The 18,262-nt window shown below is 42.0% G+C and overlaps 1 protein-coding gene across 9 annotated transcripts in view; it reads left to right on the top strand.

Moving 5' to 3' along the window:
- The window catches only part of LOC118673513 (protein adenylyltransferase SelO-like), a 78,335-nt gene that overhangs the window by 59,181 nt on the left and 892 nt on the right, over positions 1 to 18,262 (top strand). For 6 of the 9 annotated variants that reach the window (XM_036344441.1, XM_036344467.1, XM_036344460.1 and 3 more), the window contains 2 exons: positions 4,339 to 4,418; positions 11,190 to 11,471. In XM_036344441.1, coding sequence (XP_036200334.1) covers positions 4,339 to 4,418; positions 11,190 to 11,312 — 203 coding nt within the window. In that variant the 3' untranslated portion in view covers positions 11,313 to 11,471. Of the gene's footprint in view, positions 1 to 4,338; positions 4,419 to 4,574; positions 4,595 to 11,189; positions 11,472 to 18,262 lie in introns of those variants that run through there. The other 3 variants (XR_004973399.1, XR_004973402.1, XR_004973400.1) reach the window with 3 other exon arrangements.

Raw genomic sequence — 18,262 nt, 5'->3', positions numbered from 1 at the left:
ATAGTGTTGTTATAGATACGCTGCCCGGTGGCACGGGAGAATAATCAGTTGGGCACTCGGGAGTCAGAATAGGAGCCTTTAATGCACTAGTGCCGTGACGCAGGGGAGTCAGTCTCCAAATCCTGAGTGGTGAATATGGACGAAGCTTTCCCTGTATACCCTTAGTTCCTTTGTCCCCCAAATATGGATCAGGCTTCTGGACTTTTTGCGGGCTTTGCAGCCCCCGTGAATTGGCATGGGGGAAGTGAGATTACACTCAGAGGCCTGTCTGGCGCCAGTGCTGCCAGCATGCTCAGTGGGTTGTATATGGTTCATGGTTTATGGCCTCGTAAAATGGGAGTATTCCAGGAAACAGGTTCTGCAAGGCAGGACAGGCATCACAGATAGGAACAGAGTTTATGGGCAAGCAAGAGTGTGCGTCAGAATGCAGGTTACTGGCACAGATTCAGATAGCTAGCCGCCCCAATGTCTTATTTTTCCTATCAGTGTAAATTTAAATAGTGGCCTCAAGTTCATATTGGAGACTTGACCTTTGGTAGAGTAGAATAAAAGAGAAATTTTCTACTTTATCCTTCCTCTAGGGCATCAGAAAGAGAGAAAAAGGAGAACAGGTTGAATATGCTAATTTGAAATAATTTTTTCTTAAATTATTATTATTATTTTTTAAAATATATTTTATTGATTTTTTACAGAGAGGAAGGGAGAGAGATAGAGAGTTAGAAACATCGATGAGAGAGAAACATTGATCAGCTGCCTCCTGCACATCTCCTACTGGGGATGTGCCTGCAACCAAGGTACATGCCCTTGACCGGAATCGAACCTGGGACCCTTCAGTCTACAGGCCGACGCTCTATCCACTGAGCCAAACCGGTTTCGGCTCTTAAATTATTTTAATAACTACTTAACAATTGAGTCAGATTTATTTTAATTTATATATTTTTATTTTATTAAATAAATGATAAATCAAACTACCATTTTCCAGCTTCATTGCCAGCCCATTAGAGATTAGTTGAGTTTAATAAATTGAAGTGTCCAGCTTCTGTGTGTGTGTGTGTGTGTGTTCAGCTTTTTATGCCCATTGGACCTGTGGAATTTCTGATACATTGATATTTTCCAATGACATGTTTTATTTGAGATTATGATGTACTCATAACACATTATCTTAAGTCTCTTTTCCCAGCACTAAATTTACTTATTCAGCAAACATATTAAGCCCCTATTATGTGCTATTTTTTGGGTAGTCACATTGCTTATAAAGCTGAAACTACAAAGGTTAATTAGATACCTGCCCTATATTTTAGTCCATCAGTGATCATCAAATTATGTGGAACTCTAGTTGGATTTTTGTTTTGGACATAATATTCCTTACCCCACTGCTTAAAATTTTAATGCCCAAAGAAATAATCCACAAACAGTTGTAAACCAGGAAAAATGTACAGAATTAGATAATTCCTCAAAGAATCTTATAAACACATCTATAATTTTATGGTTTTTAAGTAGTTTGTATATTTATAATATGGCCCCTTACTAAATAGTCAGGTACTGACTGCATGTTTTATCCTCCCCTCCCCCATGACATGGGCTTTATTTGAGGACTGTTGAGGGAAGAGAGAGAGGAGGTGGGAATGGTGGATTTGGGGAAAGGGGCTTCTCAACTTGCTTTTTACTTTAGTGCAGGTTGCCTGGAGGCTGGGATGAGTGAGAATGCTGTAGAGGTGAGAGAGGAGGAAAAGGGAAGGCCATGGAATGGACACGTTCTTAGGGAAAAAAGCCAGGCCAGGATATTGGGACCATGGGTGGGGAGGGAAGGCACTCTTCATATACTGAGACTCAACCAAGGTCACTGCTCAATGCCAACTTCCCCAGGCCCACTGCCCCATGCCGGCTCCTGACCCAAATGCCTGCCCTGCTAGCTTCCTCAACTTCCTGTGGAGAGGAGGAGGATGAAGATGTGGGGAATGGTGGAACCTCTGCCTCTGGGTCCCTTTCCTAGGAGAATTGCTCCTAGGCAAGTTCTATTTATAGCTGCAATTCCCAATGTATTTTAACAGTATTTTGTTGGTGGGTTTCTAGCAAATGACAAATATGTCAAACTTTTAACTGGATGACTCCACTCTCCCTCTGCCTAGGCTGAGTGCTTCCACAATTTTTATTGCATGTAGTTTTCTTTTTGTTTAAAGATGGCCTATCTATATTTTGTGTACAGGGGTTTTTATTTTAAAGTAGTTGTCTATGAACTCGTTAAAATTTGAAAAATGCAGACTTGTAAAAAGAATAAAAAATATCCCTGTATTCCCAAAGATAATTACTATTTTCTTTAAAAAAATTTATATAGCCCTAGCTGGTTTGGCTCAGTGGATAGAATGCCTGTCTGCGGACTGAAGGGTCCCAAGTTTGATTCTGGTCAAGGGCACATGCCTGGTTGCAGGCTCGATCCCCAGTAGGGGGCATGCAGGAGGCAGCTGATCAATGATTCTCTCTCATCATTGATATTTCTATCTCTCCCTCTCCCTTCCTCTCTGAAATCAATAAAAATATATTTAAAAAATAAATATGTTTTTATATGGATAAATTAACTCTGTAGAAAATTTCTCTTTTATTCTACTCTACTAGAATGGTAATTTCTCCAGGCCTCTAGAGCTTCCCTTATGTCACCCAGTGGATAAATTATTTTGGAAAGGTCTCATCTCAAATAAAGACAGTTTCTGGAATTTTTCTACATGTACCATTGTTACAATGCATTTTAATATTTCAAAATGCATGGTTATTATAAAAAAAATCAATGTATAAAGAATTTTGCCTGCAGATAATCTTTTCTGTATGCTCTTGGCAGCATTAGCACTAAGCAGTCCTCCTGAGTCAGACCTTAATTCTGTGATTGAAGATGTTAAAAGCAGCAACTTTTCCTCTCTCCACTTAGAATAAAGGGCCTAATTCAGATGAACTCACTGCTTTCTCCATGCTTTATGAAATGTTTATCGAACTGAACATAGTGAAGTAGGCAACTGAATGCTGAAACACTGGAAAGAAAACATGTTGCTCATAATGCTCAGAAAGTCTTTTCTGTACCATTAGGTAAAAAATATTGCACATCTACACTAATAACAGACAAAGATGCTAATTGACCATACCTTCGCTACACTCACCAGCCAATCAGAAGAGTATGCAAATTAACCCAACAAAGATGGCCATTAAATTTGCATACTGCAGGTAGATCCCTTTGCTCCACCCTTTGCCTGTGGCAGCGCAATCCTGAGCCGCCACCCGCCCCAGCGCAGGATCTGGGCCTGCCGTGTGTGGCCTGGGGGAGACGGGGCAGGCACCGCAGGATCGGGCGTGCCATCTGCCACCAGGGGAGCGGACCTAAGCCAGCAGGTGGTTATCTCCCGAGGGGTCCCAGACTGTGATAGGGCACAGGTTGGGCTGAGAGACCCTCCCCCCCACCCCCACCAGTGCACAAATTTTTGTGCACCGGACTTCTAGTCCTATATAATAAAAGGGTAATATGCAAATCGACCAAAAGGCAGAATGACTGGTCGCTATGACATGCACTGACCACCAGGGGGCAGACGCTCAACACAGGAGCTGCCCCCAGCCCCCAGGCCCTGATCACGATTGCCTGATTGGGGCCTGCCGGCCAACCTCTCGGTCCCTTCCCCTGGCCAGGGAGGCTCTGATAGTTTGATGGGGAATGGGGAACCAGGGGTGGGTGGCAGTGGATGTGGGCAGCACCAGGCCAAGGCCCCCGCCCCACCAGTCACCCCACACACAGAGGGCAACTGGTGGCAGGGGACGGGGCCAGCAAGTGGGCAGGAACGGCCAACCTCTTGGTTTTTCCCCCTGGCTGGCAGGCTCTGATTGCCTGATGGCGAACAGGGAACCTGGGGTGGGTGGCAACAAGCACGGGTGGTGCTAGGCCAAGGCCCCTGCCCCACTGGTCACCCCACACATGGCGTCTGGTGGCGGGGGACGGGGCCAGCAAGCAGGTGGGAATGGCCAACCTCTTGGTTCTTTCCCCCAGCTGGCAGGCTCCAATTGCCCAATGATGAATGGGAAACTAGTGGTGGGTGGCAGCGGGGGGCAGGGCTGGCTGCCAGCAGCTGGGGAAGATGGCCCTGATTGCAGGCCAGGCCTAGGGACCGTACCTGTGCACGAATTTCATGCACTGGGCCTCTAGTTATTTATAAACAGCCAAAATTGACTAATGCTGGTAATTTTTCTCATTAGAGCCTTCCAGCAAAGTTATTGAATATTATCTAATTTCAGCTGTAATTTCACATGATCTGTGTTGACCTAGTAATTTATGGTTCCAATAAGTGCTTTCCCCTTTTGTTTAAGCTATTAATCCTAGATACGTGCTGAAGAACTGGATGGCAGAGTCTGCAGTGCAGAAAGCAGAAAGGAATGATTTTTCAGAGGTAAGGTGGTTGACTTTTCTGCATATATATATTTTTATTAATTTTAACTATGTCACATTTAAATTTTTTATTTTATTTTTTATTGTTGATAGTATTTACAGATATCTCCCATTTCCCCCCCCTCCCCCCCAACCCCTTTAATCTCCCTCTGTTCAGGCCCTGCCTACCACACAGGTCTTCATCACTCTATTGTTTGTGTCCATGAGCTATGCATATAAGTATGTAAGTTCTTTGGTTTATCTCTCTTCATTCCCCCACCCCCACATGGAGGTTTGTCAGTCTGTTCCATGCCTACATGCTTCGAGTTTTATTTTGTTGGTCAATTAGTTTTATTCATTAAATTCCACAAATAAGTGAGGTCATGTGATATTTGTTTTTCTCAGATTGGCTATTTCACTTAGCATAATAGTCTCCAGGTTCATCCATGCTTTTGCAAGGGGCAAGAGATCCATCTTTTTTACACCTGCATAGTATTTCATTGTGTAAATGCCCCACAGCTTTTTTATCCACTCATCTACTGATGGGCACTTTTCAAATATTAGCTACTAGTGGCCTATTGCACAAAATTTGTGCACTCGGGGGGGGGGGGTCCCTCAGCTAGGACACACTTTGCTCTTTTCTATATCTTCTATTTATCTCCTTATTATGTTCATGCTTTTCTTTAAGTTCCTCAACATATTTATAATAGCTGTCTAAAATTCTTGTCTGCTTTTGATCATTATTGTTTTTTAGTCTATTTATATTTCCTAATTTTGATTCCCACTTTCCTGCTTCTTCCCAGTAATTGCTAAGTGTCGAAATTTTTTGTTCTTCTTTTAAAGAGCAGCTTTACTTGGAAGACAGTTAAAGTGCCTGCAGATTAGCTTTCAAGACTTGAATTTAAGCTCTGTTGGTATGGAATTATGGTAGCCTTTAATCTAGGGCTATTTAGCCTTAATATCGTGGGGTGACCAGGCCAGCAGGGGGATTAGTAAGAGATGACCAAATGACCAAACAGCAGGCTGCGTGGGGTGACCAGGCCCTCTGGGGGGCAGTTGGGGATGACCAGGTTGGCATGGGGGGCAGTAAGGGGCTACCAGGCCGGCAGGGGGTGCAGTTGAGGGCGACCAGGCCAGCATGGGGGTCAGTAAGGGGTGACCAGGCTGGCAGGGTGGGGGGCAGTTAGGGGCGACCAGGTCGGTGGGAGGCACAGTTGGGGGCGACCAGGCTGGCAGGGGGGACAGTAAGGGGCGACCAGGTCAGCGGGGGGGCAGTTAGGGGTGACTAGGCCAGCGGGGGGTGGGGCCATTGGGGGTAACTAGGTGAGTGGGGGGGCAGTTAGGGGCAATCAGGCAGGCAGGCAGGTGAGCAGTTAGGAGCCAGTGGTCCCGGATTGTGAGAGGGATGTCCAACTGCCGGCAGTCAGACATCTTCCAAGGGGTCCCGGATTGGAGAGGGTGCAGCAGGCTGGGCTGAGGGGACCCCCCCACCCTGTGCATGAATTTTGTGCACCAGGCCTCTAGTTGTAAATAATGCTGCAATGAACATACGGGTGCAATATTCTTTCAAATTAGTGTTTCTGTTTTCTTTATATATATTCCCAGAGTGGAATCAGTGGGTCATAATACAGTTCCATTTTGAATTTTTTGAGGAAACTCCATACTGCTTTCTCCAGTGGCTGTTCCAATCTTCATTCCAAGCAATGGTACACAAGGGTTCCCTTTTCTCTATCTTCGTGCAGCACTTTGTTTGATGATAGCAAAGATTTGAAGAAGCCCAAGTGTCTATCAATAGATGAGTGGATAAAAAAAGCTGTGGTATATTTACACAATGGAATATTACTCGACTGTAAAAATGAAGGAAATGTTACCATTTGCAACAGCCTGGATTGACCTGGAGAGTATTATGCTAAGTGAAACACGCCAGTCAGAGAAAGACAAGTCCATATTATTTCACTTGTATGTAGAATCTAATGAACTAAATAAACAAAATAGAAACAAATGCATAGATATAGAGAACAGACTAACAGCTGTCAGAGGGGAAGGGAGTAGGGTGCTGGGTGATAAGGGTGAAGGGATTAAGCAAAAAACAAACAAACAACTCATAGACACAGACAAAGTATGGTGATCACCAGAGGGAAAGGGGGGTGGGAGAGGTAGAAAAAGGTAAAGGGGGGATAAAAGGTGATGGAAGAAGAATTGACTTTTTGTGACAAAGACACAATACAATATACAGATGATAAGTTATAGAATTGTACATTTGAAACATAATTTTGTGAACCAGTGTCACCCCAATAAATTCAAAAAAAATAAAAAAAATAGAAAATCAATATCTCTTGTCAGGACCATAGGTGTAGTTTCCAGTGTCCCCACAGGAGACCTGCCTTGAGAGTCACCACACTAAAGAAAGCCCTAGGGGGTGGAGGGGAGAAACCAAGATGGCAGCATAGGTAAACACCGGAGATTGCTGCCTCGCACAACCACTTCAAAAATACAACTAAAAGACAGAACGGCCATCACCCAGAACCTCAGGAAGGCTGGCTGAGTGGAAATTCTACAACTAGAAGGAAAGAGAAAAGCATACCGAGACTCAGAGGAGGCGCAGTGCAGATGTAAAATACTAAGGTGCGGAGGAGGTGCATGCGGAGCAGGCTGGCAGCTGAGGGCGCGGTTGTCGGGAGGGAGTCTCAGGCTCTGAGCTCCAGTTCTGAGTGAGTCTCTAGGGACCCAGACTCATACGGGAGAAGCGGGGACTGTCTGGCAGCGGTCGGAACTCGAGGGAAGCTTTCTCTCCGAGGGGCTTGCAGCGATTACCGGGACATTAAGAAGCAAAGCCTCTGAGGGTAGGACTGAGATCAGCCATACCTGCTAGCCCCGCCCTGTTGATCTCATGGGACCTGCCCTGCCAAAGCCCTGTAGGGAGGCTTTTGCTGGATAGCCTCAGGCAGAGGCTAGATTAGCACCTCCCTAGAGATCCAGGAGCCAGGAAGCCAGAGGTCAGAGTGGGACCATCCAGTTTGCAGCTCTGTGGAAACATAAAGGACACACTCAGGGGGCAGACTCAGTGAGCACCAAAGCCCCACTGAAGCAAGTCTTGCCCCAGAGTGATGTCTCCAGCACAGAAGTTCTCCTACTGCAGACACAGCTGATTCTCACAGCCAATTGGCCTGGAGGCCAATTCCTCCCAGTGATACCTACAACAATCAAGGCTTAACTACAACAAGACTGTGCACAAAGACCACAAGGGGGTGCACCAAGAGTGTCCTCCTCAGGTAATTGGGGAGGCTGAACCACTGGGCCCTAGAGGACACTTAGCACAGAAAACCACTGTATCAACACAGGGAAGCATAAAAAATGCGGAGACAAAGAAACAGGTCACAAATGACAGAAATGGAGGAAAGCAAACTACTGGATATAGAGTTCAAAACCACACTTTTAAGGTCTTTCAATAATTTCTAGAAACTGCCGATAAACTTAATGAGATCTACAAGAAATCTAATGAGACCCTCGATGTTGTGATAAAGAACCAACTAGAAATTAAGCATACACTGACTGAATAAAGAATATTATACAGACTCCCAACAGCAGACTAGAGGATTGCAAGAGTCAAGTCAACGATTTGAAATATTTGAAATATGAAGAAGCAAAAAACACCCAACCAGAAAAGCAAAATGAAAAAAGAATCCAAAAATACGAAGATAGCGTAAGGAGCCTCTGGGACAGCCTCAAGCATACCAACATCCGAATTATGGGGGTGCCAGAAGAAGAGAGAGAGCAAGATATTGAAAACCTATTTGAAGAAATAATGACAGAAAACTTCCCCTACCTGGTGAAAGAAATATACTTCCAAGTCCAGGAAGCGCAGAGAACCCCAAACAAAAGGAATCCAAAGAGGACCATACCAAGACACATCATAATTAAAATGCCAAGAGCAAAAGACAAAGAGAGAATCTTAAAAGCAGCAAGAGAAAGAAAGTCAGTTACCTACAAGGGAGTACCCATATGACTGTCAGCTGATTTCTCAACAGAAACTTTGCAGGCCAGAAGGGAGTGGCAAGAAATATTCAAAGTGATGAATGCCAAGAACCTACAACCAAGATTACTTTATCCAGCAAAGCTATCATTCAGAATTGACAGTCAGATAAAGAGCTTCACAGATAAGAAAAAGCTAAAGGAGTTCATCACCACCAAACCAGCATTATATGAAATGCTGAAAGGTTTCTTTAAGAAGAGGAAGAAGAAGAAAAAGGTAAAGATACAAATTTTGAACAACAAATACACATCTATCAACAAGTGAATCTGAAAATCAAGTGAATAATCTGATGAACAGAATGAACTGGTGATTATAATAGAATCAGGGGCATAGAAAGGGAGTGGACTGACTATTCTTGGGGGGAAAGGGGTGTGGGGGATGCAGGAAGAGACTGGACAAAAATCGTGCACCTATGGATGAGGACAGTGGGTAGGGAGTGAGGGAGGAGGGTGGGGTGGAAACTGGGTGGAGGGGAGCTACGGGGGGAAAGAAGAGGAACAAATGTAATAATATGAACAATAAAGATTTAATTAAAAAAAATGGGTGGAGGACCTGAATGGACACTTCCCCCAAGAGGACATACAAGTGGCCAAGAGACATATGAAAAATGCTCAAAGTCAGTAATCATCAGAAAGATGCAAGTTATAAGGACAATGAGGTACATGCTCATACCTGTCAGAATGCCTACCATCAATAAATCAACAGACAAGTGGTGAGGATGTGGAGAAAAGGGAACTCTGGTACACTGCTGGTAGGAATGCAGATTGCTACAGCCACTATGGAAAATAGTATGGAGTTTTCTTAAAAAATTAAAAATGGAACTGCCATTGACCCAGTGATCTCAATTCTAGGAAAATATCCTAAGAAGCCTGAAACACCAATCAGAAAGAATATATGCACCCCTATATTTATAGTAGTGTTATTTACAATAGCTAAGATCTGGAAACAGCTCAAGTGCTCATCAGTAGATGAGTGGATTAAAAATGGTGGTACATTTACACAGTGGAATACTATGCAGCTATAAAAAAGAAGGATCTATTAGCATTTGAGACAACATGAAGGGACCTGGATATTATTATGCTAAGGGAAATAAGCCAGAGAAAGACAAATAGCATATGATCTCACATATATGTAGAATCTAATGGGCAAAAAAAAAGGTTGAATAAAATAGTACCAGAGGCATGGAAAGGTGGAACTGACTGACGAATCTCAGAGGGAAGGGGTGGGGAGGGTAAGAGATTAACTAAGTACTTATATTCATGCATGCATAACCCATGGACACAAACAATTGTGCAGAGAAGGCCTGGGGAGGAGGAAGGAATGGGGAAGATGGGGTCGATGGGATAAAAAGGGGGGACATCTGTAATAATTTCAACAATAAAGATAAGTTCAAAAAACGAAAAAAAAAAAAAAGAAAGCCCTAGGGATTATATCAGGGATTTATAGTTCTCCCAAGCCAGAAGCTATTTTTCAGTCAAAAGCAATGTTGTGTGGTGATACAGTTGACTTACCACACCTCACCTCATCAGGTTGCCAGGGAACAGACCTAGAATGTTAACTAAAGTTTACATTCTCATGCAGGAAAGGAAAAAAAAAGTTTATTTTTGATAAACCTTTTACATGAAATCCTTTACATATACAACTTGTGTTTACCTTCTTGCTTCAAACATTTCTTGAGAATCCACTCTATGTGAGGTGCTGTGGATAAGTATAAAAATTGATTCAAGGAGCTTTCAAACTAGAAGGGGAGATCAGATAGATTTAAGACCGACTTTAATAAAAGGATGTGTATAGAAAGTACCTGGGGAGAGTTGAAGGCTCTAACATTGATGATGATGCAGTCTTTCTATTTAAAATATTGGTAGGATAGTAGTATACTCTATTTGATCTCTTGGCTTTACTTTCTTATTATAATCATCCACTGTTTTCTATCAGAACTATGCATTTTCTTAATGCAAGAAAGTGATAAAACCAGTGGGAAAATAGTTTAAATTGAGATATAGTTAACATATAATGCTATATTAGCTTCAGGTGTACAACATAATGATTCTTGCAAAATGATCACCACAATAAGTCTAGTTAACATCAATCACCATATGTGGTTACAAAACTCTTTTTTTTACTTGGGATGAAGACTTTTAAAATTTACTCTCAGCAGCTTTCAAATATGCAATATTGTATTAAATATAGCCACCATACTGTACATTACATCTCCATGATTTAATTATTTTATAACTGGATGAAAATATATATTTCCCCTAGAATTATTATTTAAAGAAGTGTGTTCTTTGATGCCTCAGTTTATAACCATGGGGCAAAATTGTAATATTTGTTACTTAAAATTTCTATTTTTCCACAGAAAATTCCTTAGTACTTGGGGCAAAATGAGGAAGCAGTCTCAGTAGGAATCAGGCCCTTGATTTGTAATGATTGAAAATTATTGACATTGTTTTATTTTTTTCAATATTTCAGAAAATTATAATCCTCTAACTGCTGTGAATTTTAATAATCAGGATATATATGTAGTCTTCATGACACTGTACATATTCACTCTCCTGTTTTAACATAAAACTAGTACTTAAGGAACTTTCTGTGGAACAATAGAAATTTTAAGTAACAACTATAATTGAAGTTTTAATAAAATGTAAAATGTTCAAACATTTTCAAACAAATTTAAAATGTCCCTTGTTAGAAATTTAGAAAACTAATAAGGGTCCTAATGGAGAAAATCTATATTTATCTATTTAAATTGTTTACCAGGTCTATCTTCTGCAGCAAGTTCTTCAGCATCCTTTTCAGAAGCATTCTGCAGCTGAGAAAGCAGGCTACTCCTCACCTACTCCTGCTTGGGCTAGACATCTCAGAGTTAGCTGCTCATCTTGATTTGGAAAAAAGAAATTAAAGAATACTTCTGTCATTGAACTTAACATAGAATAATTAATTTCATAAATTCTTATCTACATTTTGATGAAAATCCTGAATTTCATAGTGATTATATATAAAAATATTCTTAACTAGATAAACTGGACCTATTTTTTATAACATCTTTGTGATCATTTCTCCCCCCCCCCCCCCCAAAGCTGCTTTATCATATATTTGAGTTACAGGAATTTACATCACATCTGGGAGGGCCTTTGACATCATGAGATCCACCCCCTTAACACTGGGCGGGAGAATCAAACTGGGTGGTCTTTGTCTGGTCCCGCCTCCAGGGCGGGGCTTTTGCCCTCACACGGAATCCAGCTGATGTAAATTAAGCCAAGTGTATTCTACAGGCCCTTAACACCTCCCCCTTTTTAAATATATTTTTGCAGCTAAAATCAAAAGCAAAACCTTACATCAAGAACAAGGCTTTGACTAAAAACTAATAACAAATTGACATCAATGCAAACACAATAATAGTAGAGAAATCAAACTACAGCTACGTCAATATTCTTGCTACTGATTGAAAAGTCTCTTTTGCTGCTGGTGCATATTTGCTCAGAGTCCTTAGAGTTGATTGTGCAATGTCTTATAGAAGGCTGGCAGCTAACCAATGTCAGCATGGCCAGAAACATGGTTGCCTTGTTTCTGCCTTCTGTTGGCTTTAGTAGTTAACTCCTTCTGCATCACTGTCATCAGGGCAACTCTCAGTCCCTTGAACGATGGGGCAAGCAGCTTCTCTGGGTCCATCATGGCGACGCACGTAACGCTCTGGCATCCAGATTGGCTGTGCTGTTCCTTCTGGAAAGATAAAAAACACAACCTCTTCCCGACATTATTATTGCATCTGAAAAAATTTTTGTCTGGTTTTTGCCTTCTTCAACCAGGCTAAATTTACTAAATTTACTAAATTTACTCCTCCACTTGGTGGAGGAGGCCTGATGCCTTTTGGCTGCTGTACAACCCTCTGCATTGCAATTCAAAAAATTTTAAAATATAAAGCAAAAAATTTTTAAGTATAAAATCATGACTGAGTTTGCATTTGAGGTGAGACATAACTTCTGTCTCCCCCTTTTTGTTTTATTTTATTTTTTAAAAATATATTTTATTGATTTCTTACAGAGAGGAAGGAAGAGGGATAGAGAGTTAGAAACATCGATGAGAGAGAAACATTGATCAGCTGCCTCCTGTACACTCCCTACTGGGGATGTGCCTGCAACCAAGGTACATGCCCTTGACCTGAATCGAACCTGGGACCCTTGAGTCCGCAGGCTGAGGCTCTATCCACTGAGCCAAACCGGTTAGGGCCCCATTTTTGTTTTAATAATTGCATCTTAATAGTATGGTTGGTTTACTTCAAAATAGCTTGAGAATTAATAAGTGATATTAGTTTTATGATAAATTTGATATTGCTGACAAAAATACTGAAAACAGAATTAGCGTACGTGAATCCATTGTCTGTCTTTAGCTTTAAGGGAGGTCCTAGTACCGTAAAGGCAATAATTAATTATGTGCTAGGCACTCTTCCCTGTTACTTTTCCTTAATACATCTTGATAAGTGAAAGCTTCTTGAAAGGTTTGAGTCCTTTTCAGACTCTTTAATTCACATTTGCAGACATATAGCAGATTACTGCTAACATGGAAAGAAGGATGTTCTCAGGTGTCCCTGGGCTCTTGGTCGCTTCCGGGCTCCTTGTTGTCCACTTCGTCTTCTTCCCACTTCCTATCTTCAGTGGGATGCTTGGGATCATTGCTATCTGTGGGCCGGGCAATTGATTATCTGCAGCTGTAAGGCGTGTCTCCTGGTGTGGACTCCTCTTTAAGTTGGCCAGTTCCTCCCTCAGGTCCATGTTGAAGTTAATATTTCTTGTGGGAATCCACACAGGTTTGAGAAATTTTCTTTTCTGTTCTGTGACGGCCGCAATACTCTGAGGCAATCCCTAAAGAAATGGCTAACCTCCTTGCTTTGCCCCCCCCCCCCCGCCCCCCGCTGAGCCCCACGTTGGGTGCCAGAATATTCCAAGCGGTTTCCTGGGGCTGTCTTCTTCCTGCATCCCGCACAGAGAAGGAGACTTAACCGGTTCGTGCAATCTAGGTGGCGCTTTTGGGATTGAAGAAATAATGAAAGAGAGACATAAAATAGATTAAAAGCTTGGGCTGGGTGTGGTGCCTGCCCTCCGGAGGGACAGGCAAAGAGAGCCTACCCTCTGGAGGAACAGAGCACACAGAGCCATTTTTGTTTGAATTAATAACTTTAGTGGAATAATGAAGTGTTTTTGGTAAATCACGAGTTATCCTCAATAACTGAGAAATCTTGATAATATTTTAATTTGTAAGTATTCATCTAATACTATGTACCCAGTACTTTGGGACACATCTAATAAGTATAATAATTTCACTGTACTCTAGAGCTTTGTTTTGTCTATTACGGTCATTCTCAAACATTAACTAAAGAAAAGAGCATAGTTTAATGAACCTCATTTACCATTCATCCAGCTTATCAATCATCAATGCATGACCAATCTTGCTTCATCTACACCCCTACACACTTCCCTCAAGTTCCTAGTTACTATTTTAATTGAGGTATAATTTATATATCTCCAAGTATTTTAAAGCCCTGCTGGTTTTTCTCAGTGATTAGAGTATTAGCCCACAGACTGAAGGGTGGTGGGTTTGATTCCAGTCAAGGGCACGTACCTTGGTTGCAGGCCTGATCCTCGGCCCCCATCAGGGTACATGTGGGAGGCAACTAATCGATGGGTCTCACATGGATGATTCGCTTTCTAAAAATCAATGAAAAAAAAAAAATCCCCACGTAAGGATTAACACACACACACACACACACACACACACACACACAAGAATTTCCCAGCCCTGACTGGTTTGGCTCAGTGGATAGAGCATCAGCCTGTGGACTGAAGAGTCCCAGGTTCGATTCTGGTCAAGGGCATGTACCTTGGTTGTGCGCACATCCCCAGTAGGGGGTGTGCAGGAGGCAGCTGATCGATGTTTCTCTCTCATCATTGTTTCTAACTCTCTATCCTCTCCCTTCCTCTCTGTAAAAAATCAATAAAATATATTAAAAAAAGAATTTCCCAGACATTGTTTCATTTAGTTTATAGATATTTCTGTATGCATCTCCAAACATTAATAATTTAAACACATACCCATGATAACATTATCATCTTAAGAGAATTAACAACTAACTCCCTAATACATGAAACCAAATAACCAATTTTCAAATTTTTCCCATTATTTTATGTTATCAGCATTATATTTATATATAAAAGGCTAATATGCTAAGTGTCCATCTGGGTAATGACATCATGTAGCAACACCCACTTCCTCTCCCTAGTGACTAGCCTCCTTAGAGTTTCTTTAGCCCAACTTGCTTTATAGCCAGGTGGAAACATTTTACATTTTAAACAAATGTCTGAAGTGTTTTCACATGCCTCATCTCATTTGATCCTCACAGAAGTCCTGGAGTAGGTAGATAGAAGACTTGGTGGAATCCTATTTTCTTTTCATTAGCCGGAAAAACAGAGATTTAGAAAACTTAGAAACTTGACCTGACTGAAAAGAAGTAAGAAATGGTGGATCTTGAAAATGACTTCAGGTTTTCTCACTGCGCAGAATATAGTCAAACACTGCTACAGTTAAATATTTTACCCTTTGTTCTCCCTGTGTGATCTACAATAATAATATGCTCCGTGTTGATATTTACTGCTGTGTTGCTGACAATTACCTGAAAGAGAAGTTGGGGTGCTTCACTGGGCTGGAAAAAGTTTAGCTAATCAGAAAGCAGGTCTAATCAAGTTTATTCTATATCTATAAAAGGCTAAGTTGACTCACGCATGCGCGATACATATAAAGCTCTCACTGGCACAAATTGCACATGTGTGTTTCCATCTGTCATTGTTGACCATGAATTTGGGTGACACTTCTATAGAGAAAGGGCAAATAGCGATATTAAAATATTTCTTTTAATCATTTTCCTTTCAATGTGCACGAATTCGCATACCGGGCCACTAGTTATTTTATAATTGTTTATTTGAATTGGGATACACCTAGGGACTGCACATTAAAATTAGATAATAAAACTTCTTAAGTTTATTTTTAAATTTTTTTAAATGATTTTAGAGAGAAAGAGGAAGGGAGAGAGAAGGAGAGAGAGAAAGAAACATTGATTTGTTGTTCCATTTATTTATGCATTCATTGATGATTCTTTTACATGCCCTGACTTGGGTTCAGAGCTGCAGCCTTAGCTTTTCAGGACAATGCTCTAATCAACTGAGCTACCCAGATAAGTACTCTTAAGTTTTTTTGTGTGTTTTTTAAATCTGGCCACATCTTTTTTTCTTGCAATTTTTTGTTTAGTTTTGAAGAAACCAGATAATTTATTCTGTAGTGTTTCCCAGTCTGTATTTTGCTGATTACATCTCTGTGGTATTAACATGTTGCTGCGTCCTTTATCTATATATATAAAACCCTAATATGCAAATAGACCAAATGGTGGAACAACCAAATAACTGGTCGCTATGATGTGTGCTGAACACCAGGGGACACATGTGGAATATGGTGGGCATCGCCGTGGCGGGATGGTGGAGCAGGTGAGTGGGGGTGCCAGACCAAGGTGGGGCACTAGTTGCTGTCATCGGGGTGAGCCTCTGGTGGTTACTGAAAATTCTTTGCTCCCGCATGCCATGGTTCCGTCCGGCTCACACCCTCTGCTGGTGCCTAGCGCCGGCCCTGATCACTTGGCACCGTCAGCAAGTGCGAGTGGCAGCTGCTGGCCCCAATTGTCCCTGAGGGCTTCTCCACATCCCCCTGCTCCTGAGGGGTGATTGGGGCACCAGCTGCTGCTCACACCCACTGACAGCGCTGGCTCCGCTCGCACCCGCTGCTGGTGCCGGCTCCAATAACTCCACGCCGTCAGTGTGTGGGAGCAGCGGCAGCAGTGGGAGCGGGGCTGCTGGCAGAGAGGGGACCAGGGGCCACAGTGGGAGCGGCCAGGTGGGGGCACGGAAGATGGGTCGAGACCCACCCCTGTACCCACCACAGCCTAGCAACCCACAGTTCCTTTCAAGGTGCATGAATTTGTGCACTGGGCCCCTAGTATTTCTATAAATCTAGAGCTTGATTCAGATTCATATTTGATAGAAATACTTGCTATCAGGAAGCCAAATGTTATGTACTTCCACCAGGTCTCTTTTTGTAATATCAGTACCATTGACAATTAATCACCTTGACCCACTGATTCAATAAGGTTGTTGATGACAATCTAATCCTATCACTCATTTATTAGGAATCCTTCTAAAAAGGAAAACTTTCTATCGTTAGTTATTTGGTTATCCTGAGATACAGAAAGGCAAACTAATGAGTGGGTTCCCAAGCATGTTAGTGTCAGTATCAACTCTTGAATTTAAGCATATTTTATGTTTTATACAATTGCATTTATTATCTTTACTGATGTACAAAGTGTCCCATATTGGCTCCTTTGGACATAATCCTAAAAGTTTTTGATAACTTCCTTGTTTTCTGGTGTGTATGATGTTTCAGGTTCATCCTTTATATTTCTTAACTTATCCCTGAAATAAATTACTAGCAATGTAAAGAAAGAAGTATACTTCTTTCTTTAGAATTATATATATATATATATATATATATATATATATATATATATATATAATTCTTTAGAATGTGCTAAAAAAGGAAAGAAAATAGAATCATATAAAATGCTTAGTTAGCTTTTTGGCAGGTGATGTCAGGAATGGCAGTATGAGATCCTCTTGGCCTCTCACCTTGAAGTTTTAACAATTTGAACAGTTATAACTCAACAAAGGATTACCCTGCTCAGCACAAAAATACACTGGAGAGAGCCACACATTGAAACATCTAAAGGTGGGTAAATGGAGCAAAAAGGGAAGGCCAAAAGGAAGAGTAGCTGATAGAGCCAAGGATGCAGCCTGGCAGCTGGGAGCTCACAGCAGGTGCCACAACCTTTTGCAGCAAGGATTCAGGATCTGGAGAAGGGGCTGTGCATAAATGGATACACTAGACAAGAAATATAAATTTAGAAGACATGGGGAGAGCCAGGTGAAGACCTTACTCTCTAGGGAAGAGGTTCCTCGAATCTCTGGACCCACAGCTTTTTATTTACTAGAATACACATTTGCCCTTTAGCAAAGCAAACACTCATATCAAAGGTAAGTTTTGGTAAACAGTAAAAGATTATCAGGTTAGGGGATTGCCTAGAGCAGCCGTGGGCAAACTATGGCCTGCGGGCCGGATCCGGCCCGTTTGAAATGAATAAAACTAAAAAAAAAAAAAGACCGTACCCTTTTATGTAATGATGTTTACTTTGAATTTATAATAGTTCACACAAACACTCCATCCATGCTTTTGTTCCGGCCCTCCGGTCCAGTTTAAGAACCTACTGTGGCCCTCGAGTCAAAAAGTTTGCTCACCCCTGGCCTAGAGCCACCATTGTCAAAAAGTTTGCCCACCCCTGGCCTAGAGCCACCATTGTCTCGACAGAACAATTGGTGCATAACTTTTAGCCCTTGCTAAAGCCCAAGGTCCATCAGCCTTCTGTGTTCCCTGCTGCACTTTCATGATAGTGTAGACAATGGGTAGCTTCCAGCAAGCAGGGCTTTGCTGGAGAGGGGAGGAATCTTGTGGTGGCTGACACTCTCTCAGCTAGGAGTAGCAAAGGGACTGGGTGGGCACTCCAGCAGGAGTGAGGAGTATGAGCTGTGGCTGAACCAAGAGACCTGAGCAAGGACACACAGCACGGGAGTGTGCTGTGGTTGTCAGGCAGTGGGCATTTCAGACAGAAAAACAATTATGGAGACTGGTTGCCTCCCCTTAGCCTCCCATAATGCACCTCTCTTTGCCCTTGGTGTCAGGTT

Source organism: Myotis myotis, unplaced genomic scaffold (genome assembly GCF_014108235.1).
Source record: "Myotis myotis isolate mMyoMyo1 unplaced genomic scaffold, mMyoMyo1.p scaffold_m19_p_1, whole genome shotgun sequence".
Lineage (NCBI taxonomy): Eukaryota > Metazoa > Chordata > Mammalia > Chiroptera > Vespertilionidae > Myotis > Myotis myotis.
The sequence above is the reverse complement of the archived record's forward strand: the minus strand, read 5'-3'. Positions and strand labels throughout refer to the sequence as shown.